The 17,762-nt window shown below is 39.6% G+C and overlaps 1 protein-coding gene across 15 annotated transcripts in view; it reads right to left on the bottom strand.

Moving 5' to 3' along the window:
* Window positions 1-17,762, bottom strand: part of LTBP1 (latent transforming growth factor beta binding protein 1) — a 458,896-nt gene that overhangs the window by 199,404 nt on the left and 241,730 nt on the right. For all 15 annotated transcript variants that reach the window (XM_064363976.1, XM_064363978.1, XM_064363977.1 and 12 more), the window contains 2 exons: window positions 5,134-5,358; window positions 3,655-3,929 (listed from right to left, as the gene is read on the bottom strand). In XM_064363976.1, the coding sequence (XP_064220046.1) occupies window positions 3,655-3,929; window positions 5,134-5,358 (500 nt within the window). The remainder of the gene's footprint in view (window positions 1-3,654; window positions 3,930-5,133; window positions 5,359-17,762) is intronic.

Genomic DNA, 17,762 nt, shown 5'->3' with positions numbered 1-17,762 from the left:
TAGCCTGCCAAGAATCCCAAGCTATTTCACTTCTCTGATCTCATCTGACAACTCTTCCTTGTTCACTTTCTTGCACTGCTCTTTCCTCTGTTTAATTACTCTCCCTTTTTGCTCTGAGAGCTTGGTTTCCTCATCAATCATCCATTTTCCTCCACCATCCAAACAGTTCTGAAATTCTATTCTACAAAACTTTCCTGAATTTAAATGCATTGATCACAGTTCATCTTGGGTTTTCAATCCCAATTTTACTACCTAATTATTAGAATATGTCACAGAAACAAGGGCTATCTCTGTCAAATTTATTTTGCATATAACCTCTCACAGCAATATATAAACATAGATGTTTATTGGTAATGACTGCATTAAAAGTCTCAATGGCTGAAATTTGCAATTAATAAGAGGGCTCCACTGAGCAAAGTGATACTGAGCATTTACCCAGGGTTTTGTTTTTGTTTTTGATTTTTTGCCATTTAAAATCTACCTAGACCTCCTGGCTACAGCTACGTTTGCAAATCAACCAGAGTAAAAAGCACAAATGTTTGTGAACTCCTTTGTAGGATAGCAGAGCTTTTAAAAAAAAAACTACCGATTATTTGCCAGTAATCTATTTTTTAAATGCTCACCCTAATTGCACAAATTAATTGGGCAGTCATTGGCATCCAGCAACATTCCTCATGAACAGGAAGACCAATAATCATTCGCTGAGAATGTTTTGCAAAAAATAGGCCTTATTTTGAAGCTGTGTATTAGTGACTACACATGCAAAATGAATTAAGAATTGAGATCACTGTCTGCATCTTTTAGACCAAAAGTCAGAGATGTATGCAGATAAGACTAAAGTATTCCACTGAGTTTTAGTTACCTGGGTAACTCCATCAATTAGCCAATTCCTTTAAATTGTATACTCTAGTTTAGACTTACAAGTCAATAATTTCTTTTAATGTTTTCTTGTTAGCAATCACCTAATATTATACAAGAATAACAAGCTTGTTAGGCCTCATTTTCTTGCTTTTTATCATCTGTGTTCCAACTTGGAAATGGGGAGAAAGGTACTGGGCACACAATTTTAAAAAATCTGCTCTTCCTTTCTCCCTGACCAACCTAAGCTGGAATGACTAAACAATGCAAATGGCACCAAATTTGTCCTCCCTCTCCAAGACTAATTCAGTGCAAAGCTGTGAAGTGTATAAAGTTTATCTTCAGCCCCACTGTCATTATCAAAACCTGCCCTAGGCATAAACACTGTCTTTACTTTTAAGCTAAATTTAAATTGACAAAATGTTCCTTCTCTCAAAAGCATTTGCAAAACTGGGGAATGAAAAGTAACATTAGGTCCCCTGTAGTCACATTTCAGGTATCCACAGGCCAGTGAGGACTGCGTCTGCGAGATCAATGCTGACCCTATCTTACTGAAAGTACATGATATAAAAACGGTCATAGTAGATGGCTGCTTAAGTTTGACTCTATTTCGATAAATATTCTTTAAGCTAATATTTGCATACTTCTATAATATTTGCAAAGCAGGGCTCACATTATCTTGATTAATCTTAACAAAGTCTCATGAGCCCCACATCTCTCTACTTTGCAGATAAGGAAGCTGCTTCCCTCCTACGAAGTGCTGTACTCATGGCTCTAATCAAGGTCTTACAACTCCACATGGATGCTCTTTCCATTCTCACATCTGCCTTCCACTCAGGTCTACAATCTTCCCTCCTTCTCCTAAAAGAAAGGTGACAATCCTACCATGGACTTAGTACCTGAAAGTGTCTCCCAGTTTTCTAAAGCACTAACAATTAGCTCTATTACCTCCAAGTATTTCACATTTATACACACACACACTATATATATATATATATATTTTTAACATTCGAGAAATGGCACAGGAATAATAATAAATGTATCTCATCTAGTCTTCTCATGAGAGGTTTAAGCCATAACCAAGAGACAGGAGGGAAACCACAGAATGAAGCTTCCATCATTATCTCATTCTCTCAAAGCAAGCCGCAGCAAGTGGTTGAAGTGGAGGAACCAGCGCTTTTAGATTGTGTTCACTATGCACAATCAGTGACGAGTTTTAAAGAAAATTTTGCCATTCTCTCACTTCATGATAGAAATATAGGCCTAAAGTTACACTTCAAATAACTCATGCACTGTAACTTGCTAGTTATAAATTCCTTTTTTTTTTTTTTTGAGGCAGAGACTTGCTCTTGTCACCCAGGATGGAGTACAGTGGGTCAGCTCACTACAACCTCCGCCTCCCAGGCTGAAGTGATTCTCCTGCCTCCGCCTCCTGAGTAACTGGGATTACAGGCACCCACCACCATGCTTGGCTAATTTTTGTATTTTTAGTAGAGGTAGGGTTTTAACATGTTGGCCAGGCTGGTCTTGAACTCCTGACCTCAGGGGATCCACCTGCCTCAGCCTCCCAAAGTGCTGGGATTACAGGCATGAGCCAGTAATTACAGGCATGAGCCAGCCTGAATTTTTATAAGAAAATAAAAGAAGCGGGACATGGTGGCTCACACTTGTAATCCTAGCACTTAGGGAGGCCAAGGCAGGCAGATCACAAGGTCAGCAGATCGAGACCATCCTGGCCAACATGGTGAAACCTCGTCTCTACTAAAAATACAAAAAGAAATAGCTGGACATGGTGGTGCATGCCTGTAGTCCCAGCTACTCGGGAGGCTGAGGCAGAAGAATCACTTGAACCCAGGAGGCGGAGGTTGTAGTGAGCCAAGATTGCACCACTGTATTCCAGCCTGGTGATAGAGTGAGATTCCATCTCAAAAAAAGAAGAAAAGAAAAGATACCATGAAATATTATTTCTCGTCAAAGATGACATGAATTATTATTGCACAATGAATTCAAAACTCATGAACAAAACTACTGCAAAAGGCAAAAATATTTTCAAACATCTTAGCAGAATATACATTCTGTACCATATCTCATGCCTGACACATGTTTTACACACAGATCATCCTAACCAAAAAACAGAAACAGGTAATCATGGACTTCCAGAAACATTTCTGGAAGCCAGACACGGTAGCTCATGCCTATAATCCCAGCACTTTGTGACGACGAGGCGGGAGGATCACTTGAGGTCAGGACAAGCCTGGTCCACATGGTGAAACCCCATCTCTACTAAAATTACAAAAATTAGCCGGGTGTGGTGGTGCGTGCCTGTAATCCCAGCTACTCGGGAGGCCGAGGTAGGAGAATCACTTGAAACTGGGAGGCAGAGGTTGCAGTGAGCTGAGATCGTGCCACTGCACTCCAGCCTGGGCAGCAGAGTAAGGCTCCAAATCAATCAACCAACCAACCAACCAATGTATTCTGTACATCAGGGATTGGCAAGCTTTTTCCGTAAAAAGACACACAATAAATATTTTAGGTTCTGCAGACCATATGATCTCACTGGAACTATTTAATTCTACAGTCATAGCACGAAAATGGGCATAGATAATATGTAAATGAATGAGTGTGGCTATGAGTGTAGCAGTAAAACTTTATTTACAAAAATAGGGCCATGAGTCATAGTATGTCAAAGCCCTTTTTAAAAAAATCATTTTTATCAAGTCTGGCTTTCTTGTTAAAATGATCCCATATCTGTAACACATTACTAAAACAGGCTCAATGACCCAATGGTTCACTTACCTGTGACCCAACGGTTTCCTGGAAGCACCGGCCAAGCTGCGTCTTAGCAGCCACAGGGTAGACGTGAGGAATGACGTGCTGCTGGGAGTGTGTGGAATGTATGGTCTGGGTCTTCTGCGCAGGAAGCCCTTGGTGAGAGACTTGGGAATGGCCTGGTTGAGCTTCTTTTGTCTTCTGGCCTGTTGGGCCATCAATTCTGGAAACCTGATGTATCTGGACAGAAGCCTCAGGAGGATGTTTCACATGGATATTGACTATGTTAGGAGGAAATTTCACTAAAACAGATTGGGAGGAAAACTTGTTAGCCCTGAATAACTAACAGGCAAATCAAAAGTTTTAAAACATGAAAGTAAATTTTATCAACACACATGCAGACATATTTGTATCATGTGTAGCATTTCGCTGCATAGCCATCCAAATTCTTAAGGAAACATGCAAAATAAAAATTAAGCCCAAATTTATATTTTTTAAAAGTTGTATTATAGAGAGAAAGCAAAACTTTTAACAGTAACACATTCATGAGACTAAAATACTCTTTTCCAAAGTTATAAAGCTGTAAAATTCATGTTGCTTGTTCTAAGTAGGTAAATTTTATCCAGTGTTAATCAGAAAGACTAAGCATTTGATTATTTTTTAATTTCTCACAAAATTTCTATCATAAAAATTTTAGGATTTACATTTTTCTATTAAACGAGGAAACCCAATTTCACAAGGCACAATTCTCTTACTCTTAAAAAACACAGTACCTGTTATTTTTGTGCTTCTTGTGACACACACACACACACACACACACACACACAAAATACCAAAGTGCACTATTTTATATCTATAACAAGCTACTTTCTGTAGCTGTCAAACAAAATCTCATCTCCTAATGCAAGGATTCAGATTTTAAAGAATTAAAGCCAGTAACACTTCTATGACCCCGTTTAAAAAGTGTGCATTTATAAAAATGCCAAGTTTAAAAGAATGAATTCATCACAGAATTTTCGAGCTCCAAGTGACCTAGCTTACTTTCCTCTACAGATGAACAAATTGAAGTGCAGTGAGGATAAATGATTGTTTACAACTAAAATCAAGCATTCTTCAATTACGAAGTTCACCAGCAGTTACTGTGTGATCCACTAGCTTATTAATGCTGTAAGGAGCAGCACACTCTATCGCTCACCTTTCTATATCCCAAGCCCTGTCAGAACAGTGTCATACACATTTATTAGCTCTCGGTGGTAAGAGTCACTAGAGAAGAATGGGCTCCTTTTTATTTTCTTATTTCCTAGATACCAATTCTCTACGGCTTAAAAAGTACTGCAGCCACATATGTGGGCCCACATTCTGCCTCTACTGCCATTTCTCAGGACACAAATCATGTCCTACTTTCTGTTTCAATACCGGCCCCGGCCATCTGCAGATCCTTGACTTCTATGTGGGTTTGGCAAGTTAGTAGAGGTCTGGCAAATGGGCAGAATGAAAAAAGCTTACCTTTGACTCCTTGCTGGCTAGTCACGGTCAGAGGCAAGGTATGCGTAGAATGGATGACATGCGTCCCCAACGCCTTGCCTGGCTGCTGGGAATGCTGATAAAGTTTAGGCAAGCTGGCACCATGGACTGGGATCTGACAAAGCTTTCCTGTGAAATTTGGAGGGCACTGACATTTGTCCCTTGAACTGCACTGGCCACCATTCATACATGGAAGATGGCAAATAACTGAAAGGGAAAAGAGAAAACGTGGAGAGTTGGTTAGTCTCTCAGAGGGTAAGTAACAATCAACCAACAAAACCTGCAAAACACACAGCCCATGACCGGCATCACAGTCCCGTGAACTTTAGAAATGGCAAACAAAGGAGTAAACTCACTATCCCAAAAGTAGTCTCTGTTACTCACTACCTTTTTCTTTCCATCTTAAGTCATTCAACTCTTTAATAGCTTGTGATTATTCTCCCTCCAACAATGGAAAGGGAAGTTCATAGGAAAATAATGATTACTGTCTATCACAATGTCATTTTAAGTACCTTTTGCAATCTGTAATTATTTCATTAACTGACTCCCTAGATAATAAACTCCTCAAGAACAAGTGGTATGTATGGCCTGGTAGTATGTATGGCCTGGTAACCTTCATATCCTTGGCACCTAGAAAAATGTCTGGCATACAATGGACATTAAGTAAATATTTGCTCACCTCATACTCCATGATGTGATTATTATGCATTGCATGCCTGTATCAAAACATCCTAGGTACCCCATAAATATATATATCTACTATATACCCCCTAAAATTAAAAATTAAATATATTTGCTCAAAGGATAAACAAACAACAGTAATAAAAATAATATAGGTTGAAAATTTTCTCTATTTAAGACACTAAGCGCTACCCAGAACAAAAAAGTGGAATAGTTTGACTCATGCTTTACAGGAATTTGCAATCTCGTGTAACAAGATCTCGCTGAAGTCCAAAATTAGTTTCGAATTAACTTATTTAGAATACTGAAAGATAACAGGACACACTGGGCAAAGAATTTTAAGAGGAGTTATAACTCTGGCTATGTTAGCTTATGGTCAACCTCTTTATCACTAATGAATTCTTCCTAGCAGCCTTTAAACATCACAGATTTCCAGTAGCTTAAACAATACATAATAAAAGCCCCTGAGCTCCATTTCCTTTCAGCTTCTACCCTCTTGAAATCCTCTTCTCCATGACTAAACTTTCTAACATAACTGTTTGTTGACTTCTCAACACGCTACAATCTATCTTGGGCCAGTTCACATTTTCTCATCCCCTGCCCCTCCTCTACACAGAAACTATTCTTACTAGGGTCGTGAATGGTTTCCACATTGCTAAATCCAATGGATGGATTTAGGTCTTCCCTTGGTTTCCATGACACCTCACTCACCTATTTTGCTCCTTCCTCCTGCCTATTCCATCTTAACATTCTTTGCAGACTTGCTGTCTGTACTTCTTCTTTATATACTGATGTGTGTTAAGGTTTGGTCTTGAAGTCTTCTTCACTAACTCTACACACCCTTCCTTATGATTTCATACTATCATATGCTGATGTCATCCAAATTTTTATTTCCTGGTCAGAGCTTTCTTCTGCGCTTCAAACTGTCTGCAACTATATGTCACCATGTACATATTTCATAGGCCCCTCAAATTCAAAATGTCCAAAATTGAACTCATCATCTTCCCTCTAATACCTCCAGCCACAAGTGATCCTTAAGAAAAACCTAGGTGCTGCTCCCTCATTTTATCTACTCAAACATCTGGTCCTGGAAGTCATTCCTCCTAATCATTCACCAAAGGCATCGACTTCTTGCCCATTACAGGGATCTTCTGCAACCTCATCCTTTAGGAATCTTACTTCATTCTCTACAATACAGCTGCATAGAACTGAATTCAGTTCCTCAGTGTGCTCTCACCCTTCCAGAGCTTTATCCACACTAAGTCCTCTGCCTGGAACATTCTTTCCATTTGGCCCCCTTCAACTACCTGATTCCTACGTATCCTTCAGACTCTGCCTGAACCTTACTTCTAGAAGCATTCTCACTGCCCCTCATCTAGGCTTGACACTTATCTTCTTGCTTCCACGAATCTCATTCACTATCCGTCATTCCATGCATCTTACCGCATTACAATTGACTGACTACTTCTCTGTATGCCTCATTCAACTAGAGCTCTGTGAGGTTGGGAAGTTATTTTGTTATGCTTTACTGCTAGCACATAGCTCAATGTCTAGAAGAAGTGCTAAAAAAAAAAATACAAGAAAATGCTGAATGAGGGAAGGGACAGATTTATACCTATCACTCTGTTAAATGCCTTTCTTGGTGGTATAGAAAATTCAGTCCCTGCCCATCTAGGACTTAAATAATGCTAAACGGAGAAATTAAATAACACATAACCAAAAATACAGATCAGCAAATAAGCGATAACTGGAAAGTATGAAATATAAGTCCTTTGGAACTGCAGAGAGGAGAAAAGACATTAATAGGAAGTCAAAATAGACTTCACTGGAGAGATCATTTAGGAAAAGTTTTTGAAACTAAGCAAGATTTAGAAAACATCAACAAGTGCATTTTAGGAATCAGGTAGTTGAAGGAGGCCAAATGGAAAGAATGTTCCAGGCAGAGGACCCAGTGTGGATAAAGCTCTGGAAGGGTGAGAGCACCCTGAGGAACTGAATAAATAATGCATAGAAAGGAGTGGCGGCGGGCATATTTGGGAGATAATGAGTAAACCTATGTTGTTGAAACCCCAGGTTCTGGAGGGAAGGGAAGAGATCAGGTGATAAATTCGGAGAAGGAGGCTTGTGTTAGACAAAGTTATTACAGGCTCGATAAGGGCTTTGGATTTTATTCTGTTATCTGTAAGTTATTTTGGAGGCTTCAGCAGAGGATTAAGTAAAGCTGCAAGAGTGTTCCAGGAAGATTACTCCGGTGACGGCATGCGGGATTAGCTGGAAAGGAGAGAGTACGGTGGGAAAGTCAGTTAGGAAACTATTATAACAATTGCAATTCAAGTTGAAAAACATATAATTGGGATGACAGCAATAGAAACTGAAAGAAACATGCGGTAATATGAGGCTGGAGGGGAAATCAGTAGAACTTGATGACTGGACACAGGAGGAAAAGGACAGACCAAGGAGGAGGGGAGAAAGTAGAGGAGGAAGGAGAGAGTTGGAAAAATTACAAAGGTGACAACTCAGAAACTTTTTTCAGGGCATAGGCTGCAAATCAAGTTAAAACTCCCCATGCTGGATGGGGTCTGAAAAATACTTTCACTAGTGCCCAATCTACTCTGTGAGGTCTTGGGTAAGAGAAGAGAAAGTCAAAGCTAACTCCAAGGTTGAATCAATAACTTCAAAACTCTCAGTTCAATTCTGAATTGATTTTCTACACCACAGCTTGGCCTCACTGGATGAGCTCAATGTGTAACGGGTAAAGCAAAGGGAGCTAGGCCAAGCTTTAAATGTACTACAAATAATTTATAACTGGAATACAGGCACTCCTCACTTGGTATGGTTCCAATATGCATGAATTTCCGTTACCATAGTTTAGTTAATACCAGTTCCCCAACGATGTGGTTCAGACTTTAGTTACCACGGTATATTAGCTGAGTAACTGCATCAAATACAGACTTCACTGCTAGCACTTTGGTTCACAAATCATGATGTGAATAACAGATGTGTATCACAGCCAATGACCAATCATGTCACTTCTTTCAAAGCCTGTCTGTGATTGGTCCCTGCACATCTGGTATTCAGTTCAGGCACAAACAGCAAAGCAGGTAGTTCTGCTGTCTCCTCATCTCAGAGGGATAAAAATCACAGAACATTTTACAAAAGTGGATAATCAAAAGCCAGTACAAGTGAACAAAAAAGAAAGTACAGAAAGAAATACAAAGGGACAACACTGGACATGAAATTGGAAGGTGGGTGTAATGAACAGGATGAAGATTCCCAAAGGACTTAGCATTAGAGGAACTCTCAGATATTTCACAACTTTGGATCAGCTTCCAACATTTTGTCCAAACTCAAAAAGGAGTACGACGGTTCACAAAAGAAAAGAAATACTCTAATCCTAATTTATACAATGAAAAGCAAACGTTGAAATTATTCCCAAGTTGTACTCAAAGAAATAAAACATTTTAACTCTCAATGTTTCTAACATTTTAAATTATCAAGTACTAAATAAATATTAGCTGTACTATTTTTTTCTTCTTTCCCCATATATTGATAACCTACCTAAGTATTTTTAATGCTTTGGCAAAAATTTCTTAAGAACTCATCATTTTTTAATTGATTAAGAGGCAAAGTGAGGACTCTTTATAATCAATCTATACTAGAATATAATGGGTGTATATGCGTACACTTATACATACATACGTATATATATATAAAAAACACCATCTTTTTTTTTTAACAAAGAACCAGTAACCAATTGACTTTTACAAGATATTTACAGTATCAATAGTAGACTTTGAAATCTATCATGAACTTAATTGGTTTCATTTAAATCTACCTTTAAACCCCTGAGACAGCTTCCATACAGTTGTTTCAAGGACTGTACTAGCATGCATGGATACAGCAACAATCCCTAAACTCCAATAACACTGTGTCTCTATAGTAATAAAGGAAATGGTTTCTGCTTGACTTATTTCAACCAATAAAAGTTCAGTATTTATAACCCTTTATGAATAAGAAAAAAAATCTATTTTCCAGTTCCAGCAGTTCTAAAATCTAAATGACAATATAAAGCTCTTCGTCTCAGCTCAGTAAGTATGTGTGGAACCCTTTGTGGCAGGCAGTCTTTTCATTGTTGTTTCGAGATGCAGTTTTGCTCTTTCACCCAGGCTGGAGTGCAATGGCGTGATCTTGGCTCAGGCCAACCTCCTCCTTCCAGTTTCAAGCGATTCTCCTGCCTCAGCCTCCCAAATAGCTGGGATTACAGGTGCCTGCCATCACATCCAGCTAATTTTTGTTTTTTGGTAGAGATAGGGTTTCATCATGTTGGCCAGGCTGGTCTTGAACTCTTGACCTTGTGATCCACCTGCCTCAGCCTCCCAAAGTTCTGGGATTACAGGCATAAGCCACCTCGCCTGGCCCGGCAGGCAGTCTTTTTATACCTCTATAGTCTTTCATAACAAAGAAAACGAATTGAAAATAGACCTACAAAATTTAGAATTCAACTATGAACAGTTTCTCTTTCAAAAGTTCACGCCACTCTCAAAACATCATCTAGTGATGTATCATCTGTGCTGCTCAACTTCTATAAAACCTCAGAACATCAAGAGGAAAAGAGTAAGTTATCTTTAAGGTTGACTTGAGATGCTTGTGGTATGCTGGTTAAAAGGCTAGTTATGGCACATATACTTTAGAAAATATTACAAGAAGGTGAATATAGAATGCTGGCTGAGACATTCGATGACCTTGTTAGCTTGACATTTTGCTGGTCATCACCATAATTCACTATATCACACCATAGGGTCACCTGGGAACTACTGCAAATAAAAGAGGTATGTGGGCCTTCAGCCTGTTACTCCAGAAGGTGTAATTTTGGGACAATCATTCAAACTATCTCATGGTACAACTATAAAAGGTCAAAATGAGCAAAAGGATCCATGCTGGAAGAACAAGTTGGAAGTTTTAAATACATCAGGCGTTTCAGTTGAATTCCACCATTCACTCTGGTCTGTAAAACAACTTGCAGTACTCGAGTAACTGGGCTGACAGAATACTATTCACATTCTGTGCCACGAACTGGAACCTTGTTTAGATGAACAAATATTCATGACTTGTAGATAAATGTGGGCAAACTGAATTTTCTAAAAACTTACACCATAAAAAGGTAGCCCCTGCCTTTGTTTCCTGTTATCTTAGCTGACTATAAAAATACTTTGGCTGCTTGTTCCCAAAAGGCACTCTAAGAATGTTCTTGATGTTCCTGCAGCAGTGTCCTGGCCACTCTGCCCACTCCCTGGCTTTCTGTGCCAGCAGACAGACCATTTCAAGTTACTGTGGCAAAGGCAGAGCAGGGAAAACAAACCTCGACGTGACGGAAAACCTGTATCTGTCCTTTCGCAGAACAGACACACACGATTTTGATTTGACTTTCCCACTTGTCTCTGATTAGAATAATGTTCCCTTAAAGGCCTTCAGCATTTTTGCTGATATGCCTTGCAGGGCTGGTTGGTGATAGGGAGTAATATTTTTAGAAAGTTAAGTGACCACATTATTTCTCTCCTCATTCTGCTTTAGGATAACAAATATGTTATGTAATAATTAAATGCTGCAGCAAACCACTGCTCATTTTAAAAACCTATGCTACTTAGGTTGGGCACGGTGATGCACACTTGTAATCCCAGCACTTTGGGAGACCCAGGCAGGCAGCTCACTTGAGGCCAGGAATTCAAGACCAGCGAACAAGGCAAATCCCTGTTTCTACTTTAAAAAATACCAAAAATTAGCCAGGCATGATGGTATGCACCTGTAGTCCCAGCTACTTGGGAGGCTGAGACATGAGAATCACTTGAACCCAGGAAGAAGAGGTTGCAGTGAGCTGAGATTGCACCACTGCACTCGAGCCTAAGCAAGAGAGAGAGACCCTGTCAAAAAAGAAAAAAAGAAAGAAAAGAACCTATGCCACTCTACACAACACCAAATCTACATGCTTGCCTTTTCATTCAGTATGCGTCACCAAAGGGAAAATAAAAGGCTGGACTCCAAAAAGACAGCTACCTTCTTCTAAAGCTAGAACAGAGGAACGAGGAGCGCCTAGTCCTACACATGACCAAGAAAGAATATGGACTGGTTTCCTCCCTGCATAATACAGAGATTTACAGTTGTTGTGTTCTAAAACTGCCTATCATTAATTCTTGATTATGTGTCTGTTAACTTACACTGACTCAGACTCCATCAAAGAAAACAGTTAGGGTGGTCCAGAACAAGCTGTCCAAGGAAGTGAGATTTAAGCTGGACCTAAAGGGGGAAGAATACAGCAATGTGAAAAGTTGGCAGAAGAGTGTTCAGAGAAGAACACATAACATGAGTGAAGATCTTGAGGTGGTTTAGAGAGGCCCCAAAACTGAGAGGAAGCTGATGAGGCTGGAGTGTAGGAGACAGTGGGACAAGCTGGGTTTCAGATACAGACATGGGTCAGATTCCTGTTCCTTTCAGTAAGGATGTAAGGCAGTCTGTAAAAGTAGACAGAGTAAAACATAAAGAATATAAATGATAAAATAAGGACCCAGGCAGTTCTGAATCACAGGAGACAGAACCAGGGAAAAACAAGGACAGCTGCAGGATCTTCTATTGCATACGCATTCAATGTGCACTGTACACTTGGCTTTGAGTTCTTTAACCTTATTTTACATTTTTAGCCAGATTCCAGTTAAATTTCTTAAAGTTTTAATTTAAAACTCACTAAACACATAATCATTATGAAGGTACAGAGATTTTTTTACATGTGAGAGAAGAGACTAGTATTCTCCACAATACATGCAAAAGAGAAAACAGAGTTCCAAGGAGAAAATGCTTTTAAAAAGTTAAAGATGCATTCACCAATGAGTATCTCTTCGTTTTTTTTTTAAAGAATATATGCATTTACTTGACATCAGATGTAAAAATACATTATTGTTTCATTCTTTTATAATGAAGGTGTTTTCTATTTTATGTATCACAAGAACTAAAGGGCTTCACAAATATTCCTAGTAGCCATTAGTTTTAAACTCTAGATGAGGGGTGTCCAATCTTTGGCTTCCCTGAGCGACACTGGAAGAACTGTCTTGAGCCACACATTAAATACACTAACGCTCATGATAGCTGATGAAAGAAAATTGCAGAAAGATCTCATAATGTTTTAAGAAAGTTTGCAAATTTGTGTTGGGCTGCATTCAAAGCCATTCTGGGCCACATGCAGCCCATGGGCTGGGAGTTGGACAAGCTTGCTCTAGACAAAGAGCTGACTTATTTAAAAAAGCAAATAAAGGCATGCTGGAGGCCAGGCACAGTGGCTCACGCTTGAAATCCCAGCACTGCAGGAGGCCAAGGTGTGAGGATCACTTGAAGTCAGGAGTTTGAGACCAGCCTTGGCAACACAGTGAGACCCCATCACTAAAGAAGAAAAAGAAAAAAGGAAAACGAAGCATACCAGAAGATGTAGGAACATACTAATGAAAACCTACAAAAATGTTGGGGGTGGAGAGACATCATTACAAGGAAATTCCTCCAAAGGATCAACCCTCAGAACTCCAAGGCGATCATCGTCAACAAACAGCATGGTGGTGAGATCCCACATAAGCATCACTGACTTTAAAGACTATTTTAACCATTGGTTTAGCTCAGTCAAGCAAATAGGGCATGACTTTTTGTTACCTGCTTTGAAAATCAATAAGATCATTTTCATTCCATCCCCACCTATCGAATACTAGGTATACAGAGCTAATGTTAAAGCAAATGCACATTTCAACAAGTGCAAGATATCAACCTTAATGCAAACAACAATTTTAAAAATACCACGAATTTTTAATGCTGGCGGGCATTAGTAAATGCTTCAATACCATGTTCTGTTTATAACCCAGGAGATATGAAGCCCTATACACACACCAGATGGGATGAGGCCATTTATCATCTCAACTTTGTTTATAGCTTCCTGTACATTTATCATCAACCTCACCATTGCTGTGCGCTACTAATTTGATCTAGTTTTACACTTTGCATAACCTAAGGAGCTCCATACATTGGGCATGTCATAAAATTCAACTTCCCGTTCTTCATCATAGATGCCGTCACTGTGGCTCTCTCCTAATGATTCCTAAATCTCAAGCTCTGTCACCCTTGGGGAAAACGCAGCGACATTTGTTGGCTGTAGAAACACCAAACACCTTGAGATTGGGGCATCCTTTGGCAACAATCATCAAAAACTTCAAAGTCACTATGTAGACTACAGTGTCTCCATCTGCAAAATGAGGTGGCTGAGGGACACAATCCACAGCTTCTTCACCATCCTGTAATTCGGGGGGGCTGGGGAGCAGCCCTTGGGGATCATCAGAAACACTTGCAAGGGGTGCAGAGGGGCACAGGTAAGCAAGCAAGGGCTTTGGGCTAGCGTAATGTGATTTGATCATTACATTATCTATACCTACACATTTGCAAAGCCTAGAGCGATGTTCAGATTACAGTTTAATCACTACAGTTTACATTTGCATTCTTTTCTTACTATTTAGTCTTCATACTGGTATGTGCCATGTATTGCTACAGAGCCTTAATAATTGATTTTAGTAGCCCTGTATAATATTCCATTGGCAAATGGTAAATTATGTAGCCATTCCTCTATTGCGCTTAGCTTGTCTGCATTTCTTTCTTTCTCTTTTTTTGAGACAGGGTCTCGCTGTCACCCAGGCTGGAGCATAGTGGCGCGATCTTGGCTCACTGCAACCTCCGCCTCCCGAGTTCAAACGATTCTCCTGCCTCAGCCTCCCGAGTAGCTGGGATTACAGGCACCCACCACCACTCCCAGCAGATTTTTGTATTTTTAGTAGAGGCAGGGTTTCACCATGTTGGCCTGGCTGGTCTTGAACCCCTGACCTCAAGTTGTCTGTCCACCACAGTGCCCCCCAAAGTGCTGGGATTATAGGTGTGAGCCACCATGCCCAGCCTGGTCTGCATTTTTTTATCTGTTACAGATAGAGCTCCATAGAACATCCTCCACAAGCAAAAGGTGTTATTCTTGGTAATTATTTTCTCATGCATTCAATTAATATTTACAAATTGTTTAGTATGCAAGGCAATGTGCTAGGAGATACAGCGAACAAGAAAACATAACATGAGTGGATTACACTAATGTAAATGTCTCATCATGGGGAGAATACAGAGTATAGATATTAAGAGCAAGGGCCTGGAATCAGACCTCCAGGGGTTTGAATCTCAACTCCATTATTTCTTACTGGTAGGACCTTGGGTAAGTTAGTTAATGTTTTTCTGCTCACTTCTTCACCTGTAAAATGAGAAAAATAATTGTTTCCAGCTCATATGGCTGTTGTATGACTTGAATGAGTCCATATATTCAAAGCACACAGAACTCAGCGCATAGTAAGCACCCAACAAACATTAGCCATCTTCATCAATTTCCTAATTATTATGGCAGGGTGCAATGGGAACATATAAAAGGGAAAGCAAACCAACATATCAGCAACAAAAGGGATGTGCATATCCTTACAGCTGGTCAGGTCATGCACTATACTGTGTACATTATTTCATTCACACTTTCTCTAGAATTGAGTGCTGGGCTGTTGAATTTCTGAGTATAGCAACGGATGAATCTACCAAAAAGGATATGTCAATCAATAACATCAATAACACTATATTAATATATTAAATTAACATCTTGTCAAAATTGGACTTTATTTATTTATTTTTGAGTCGGAGTTTTGCTCTTGCTGCCCAGGCTGGAGTGCAATGGTGTGATCTCGGCTCACTGTAACCTCCGCCTCCCAGTTCTAGAGATTCTCCTGCTTCAGCCTCCCTAGTAACTGGAATTACAGGCACCCACCACCATGCCCAGCTAATTTTTTGTATTTTAGTAGAGATGGGGTTTCACTATGTTGGCCAGGCTGGTCTCCAACTCCTGACCTCAGGTGATCCACCCGCCTCAGCCTCCCAAAGTGCTGGGATTACAGGTGTGAGCTACCGCGCCTGGCTTGGATTTTATTTCTAAATATTTTCACCAATTTACTAGTTTCAAGATAACTTCTGAGATATGAACATTTTACCTGCTATCTGGTTATATTACCACAATGTTTACTTTTGCATGTCTTTACTAAAGATTTTGAACATTTCCCCACACATCTATTTACTGCTTTTATTTCTCCTTGAGCTATCTTTTTATCCACATATTTTATCTATCTCTTAGAATGTTGACGATTTTTAAATTACTCTCATGATGGTTTTTATGGATACTAAATTTTAAGATTCTATTTGTCCTACTGATGAAATATCTCTGTCAGTCTATTTCCTGTTTATTTTAATTTGTCTGGATTACATGTATTTTGTTTGCTGCTTTTCTATAATTAAGCTTATACGTGCTTTTCTCTATTATATGTTTTATGGTTTTAATTCTTAAAAAGCTATTGCCCCTCCAAGTATCTGATAAGTAATCTATTTCATGTTGGTATTTTATTTTCTTCTCTTGCTTAATTATTTAACTCATTCCATCTGGAGCTTTTACCCAGGGTATTAAGTACAGATTATAACAAATTTTACTTCAAATTGTAATCTAAATATTTTAGTATTAGTTATTCAATAAAAATTCTTTTCCTATTTTTGAAAGATAAGCAGTTATTTTGAACAGAAGGCTTCAAAGGGGGAAAAGAAAAATAAAATGTGGCAGTTTCGGGTGGAGTTAGGAATGGAAGAACAGAGGAAGAATGCAGGCTGAGGAAGGGCATGGAGACGTTCTAGGACTCACAAAAGCAGAGAAACGTTCCCCATGGGACATGAAAGAAGAAACACACTGGGCAATAAAATGAAATGGGGTCTATAAAATTCCAGCAGATGCCAAAAGGAATAAATTCTGGGTGGACAGTGTTTGGGAACCACTACTATAAACAAAAATCTGCGTGGCCTGACGACAACTCCTTTTTATTCCCACCCTCCATGGATCATTACTTTCTCATGGCTCCCCCCTAACTCTGCTGCCACAGCCAAGGCCTTTTTTCTATCCCAGTCTTTTCTTTCTTTTAAAGGGCAGGGATCCCTTTTAGTCCTCTCTTCTGAGTAGGAAACTGTCACTGACAGCATATAGGTAGGCAAGGCTGGATGCAGCACGAGGTGTCAAAATCACTACGACTTGGAAATTAACCATCCCAAAGGATCCACGATAGCCTGTGTAGCTGTGGGAGAGATGGACATTTAAGAAGCTCAGCGTCAAATCTTTCTAGATACCTCGACTGGAAAACCCTTAGGCAGGAAAACAGGCTCCTGATGTCTTTTTTTGTTTAACATGCTAAAAAGGCCAGGCGGATTGTGACCTTTAAATTGCAATGTAACACACAAACATCCAGGGAAAACTAGTTTTAGAAGCCTCCCAAGATTGGTGGATGCAAAATCCTAAATACTGATGGATTTCAAATGGCTCGTCGCGAATATCAAATACTAAAAATTGGTAAGACAACATCACAAGTTTCATTTTTATAATCTGGTAGATTAAAAATCCAGATTGCTTATTTTACACAACACCCATTTTCTTTCTCTTTTTTTTTTTTTTTTTGAGACAAAGACAGGGTCTCACTTTGTCACTTTGTCCCTCAGGCTAGAGTACAGTGGTGTCGTCACCACAGTTCACTGCAGCCTCAAACTCCTGAGCCCAAGTGATCCTCCTGCCTCAGCCTCCCGAGTAGCTAGGACTACAGACATGTGCCACTGAACCTGGCTAATTTTATTTTTTTATTTTTGTAGAGATGAGTCATGCTATGTTGCCCAGGCTGGTCTCAAATTCCTGGCCTCAAGTAATCCTCCCACCTCAGCTTCCCAAGGTGTTGAGATGGCAGGCATGAGCCACTGTGCTCAGCCTCCATTTTCTGCTCTTATGACTATGCAGAGAGTGATAGGAATGTCTAACA

This window comes from Aotus nancymaae, unplaced genomic scaffold, assembly GCF_030222135.1.
Source record: "Aotus nancymaae isolate 86718 unplaced genomic scaffold, 86718_ANA_hifiasm-v0.15.2.pri h1tg000057l, whole genome shotgun sequence".
NCBI lineage: Eukaryota > Metazoa > Chordata > Mammalia > Primates > Aotidae > Aotus > Aotus nancymaae.
Note: the sequence above shows the minus strand (reverse complement) of the source record. Positions and strands in the feature narration are given on the sequence as shown.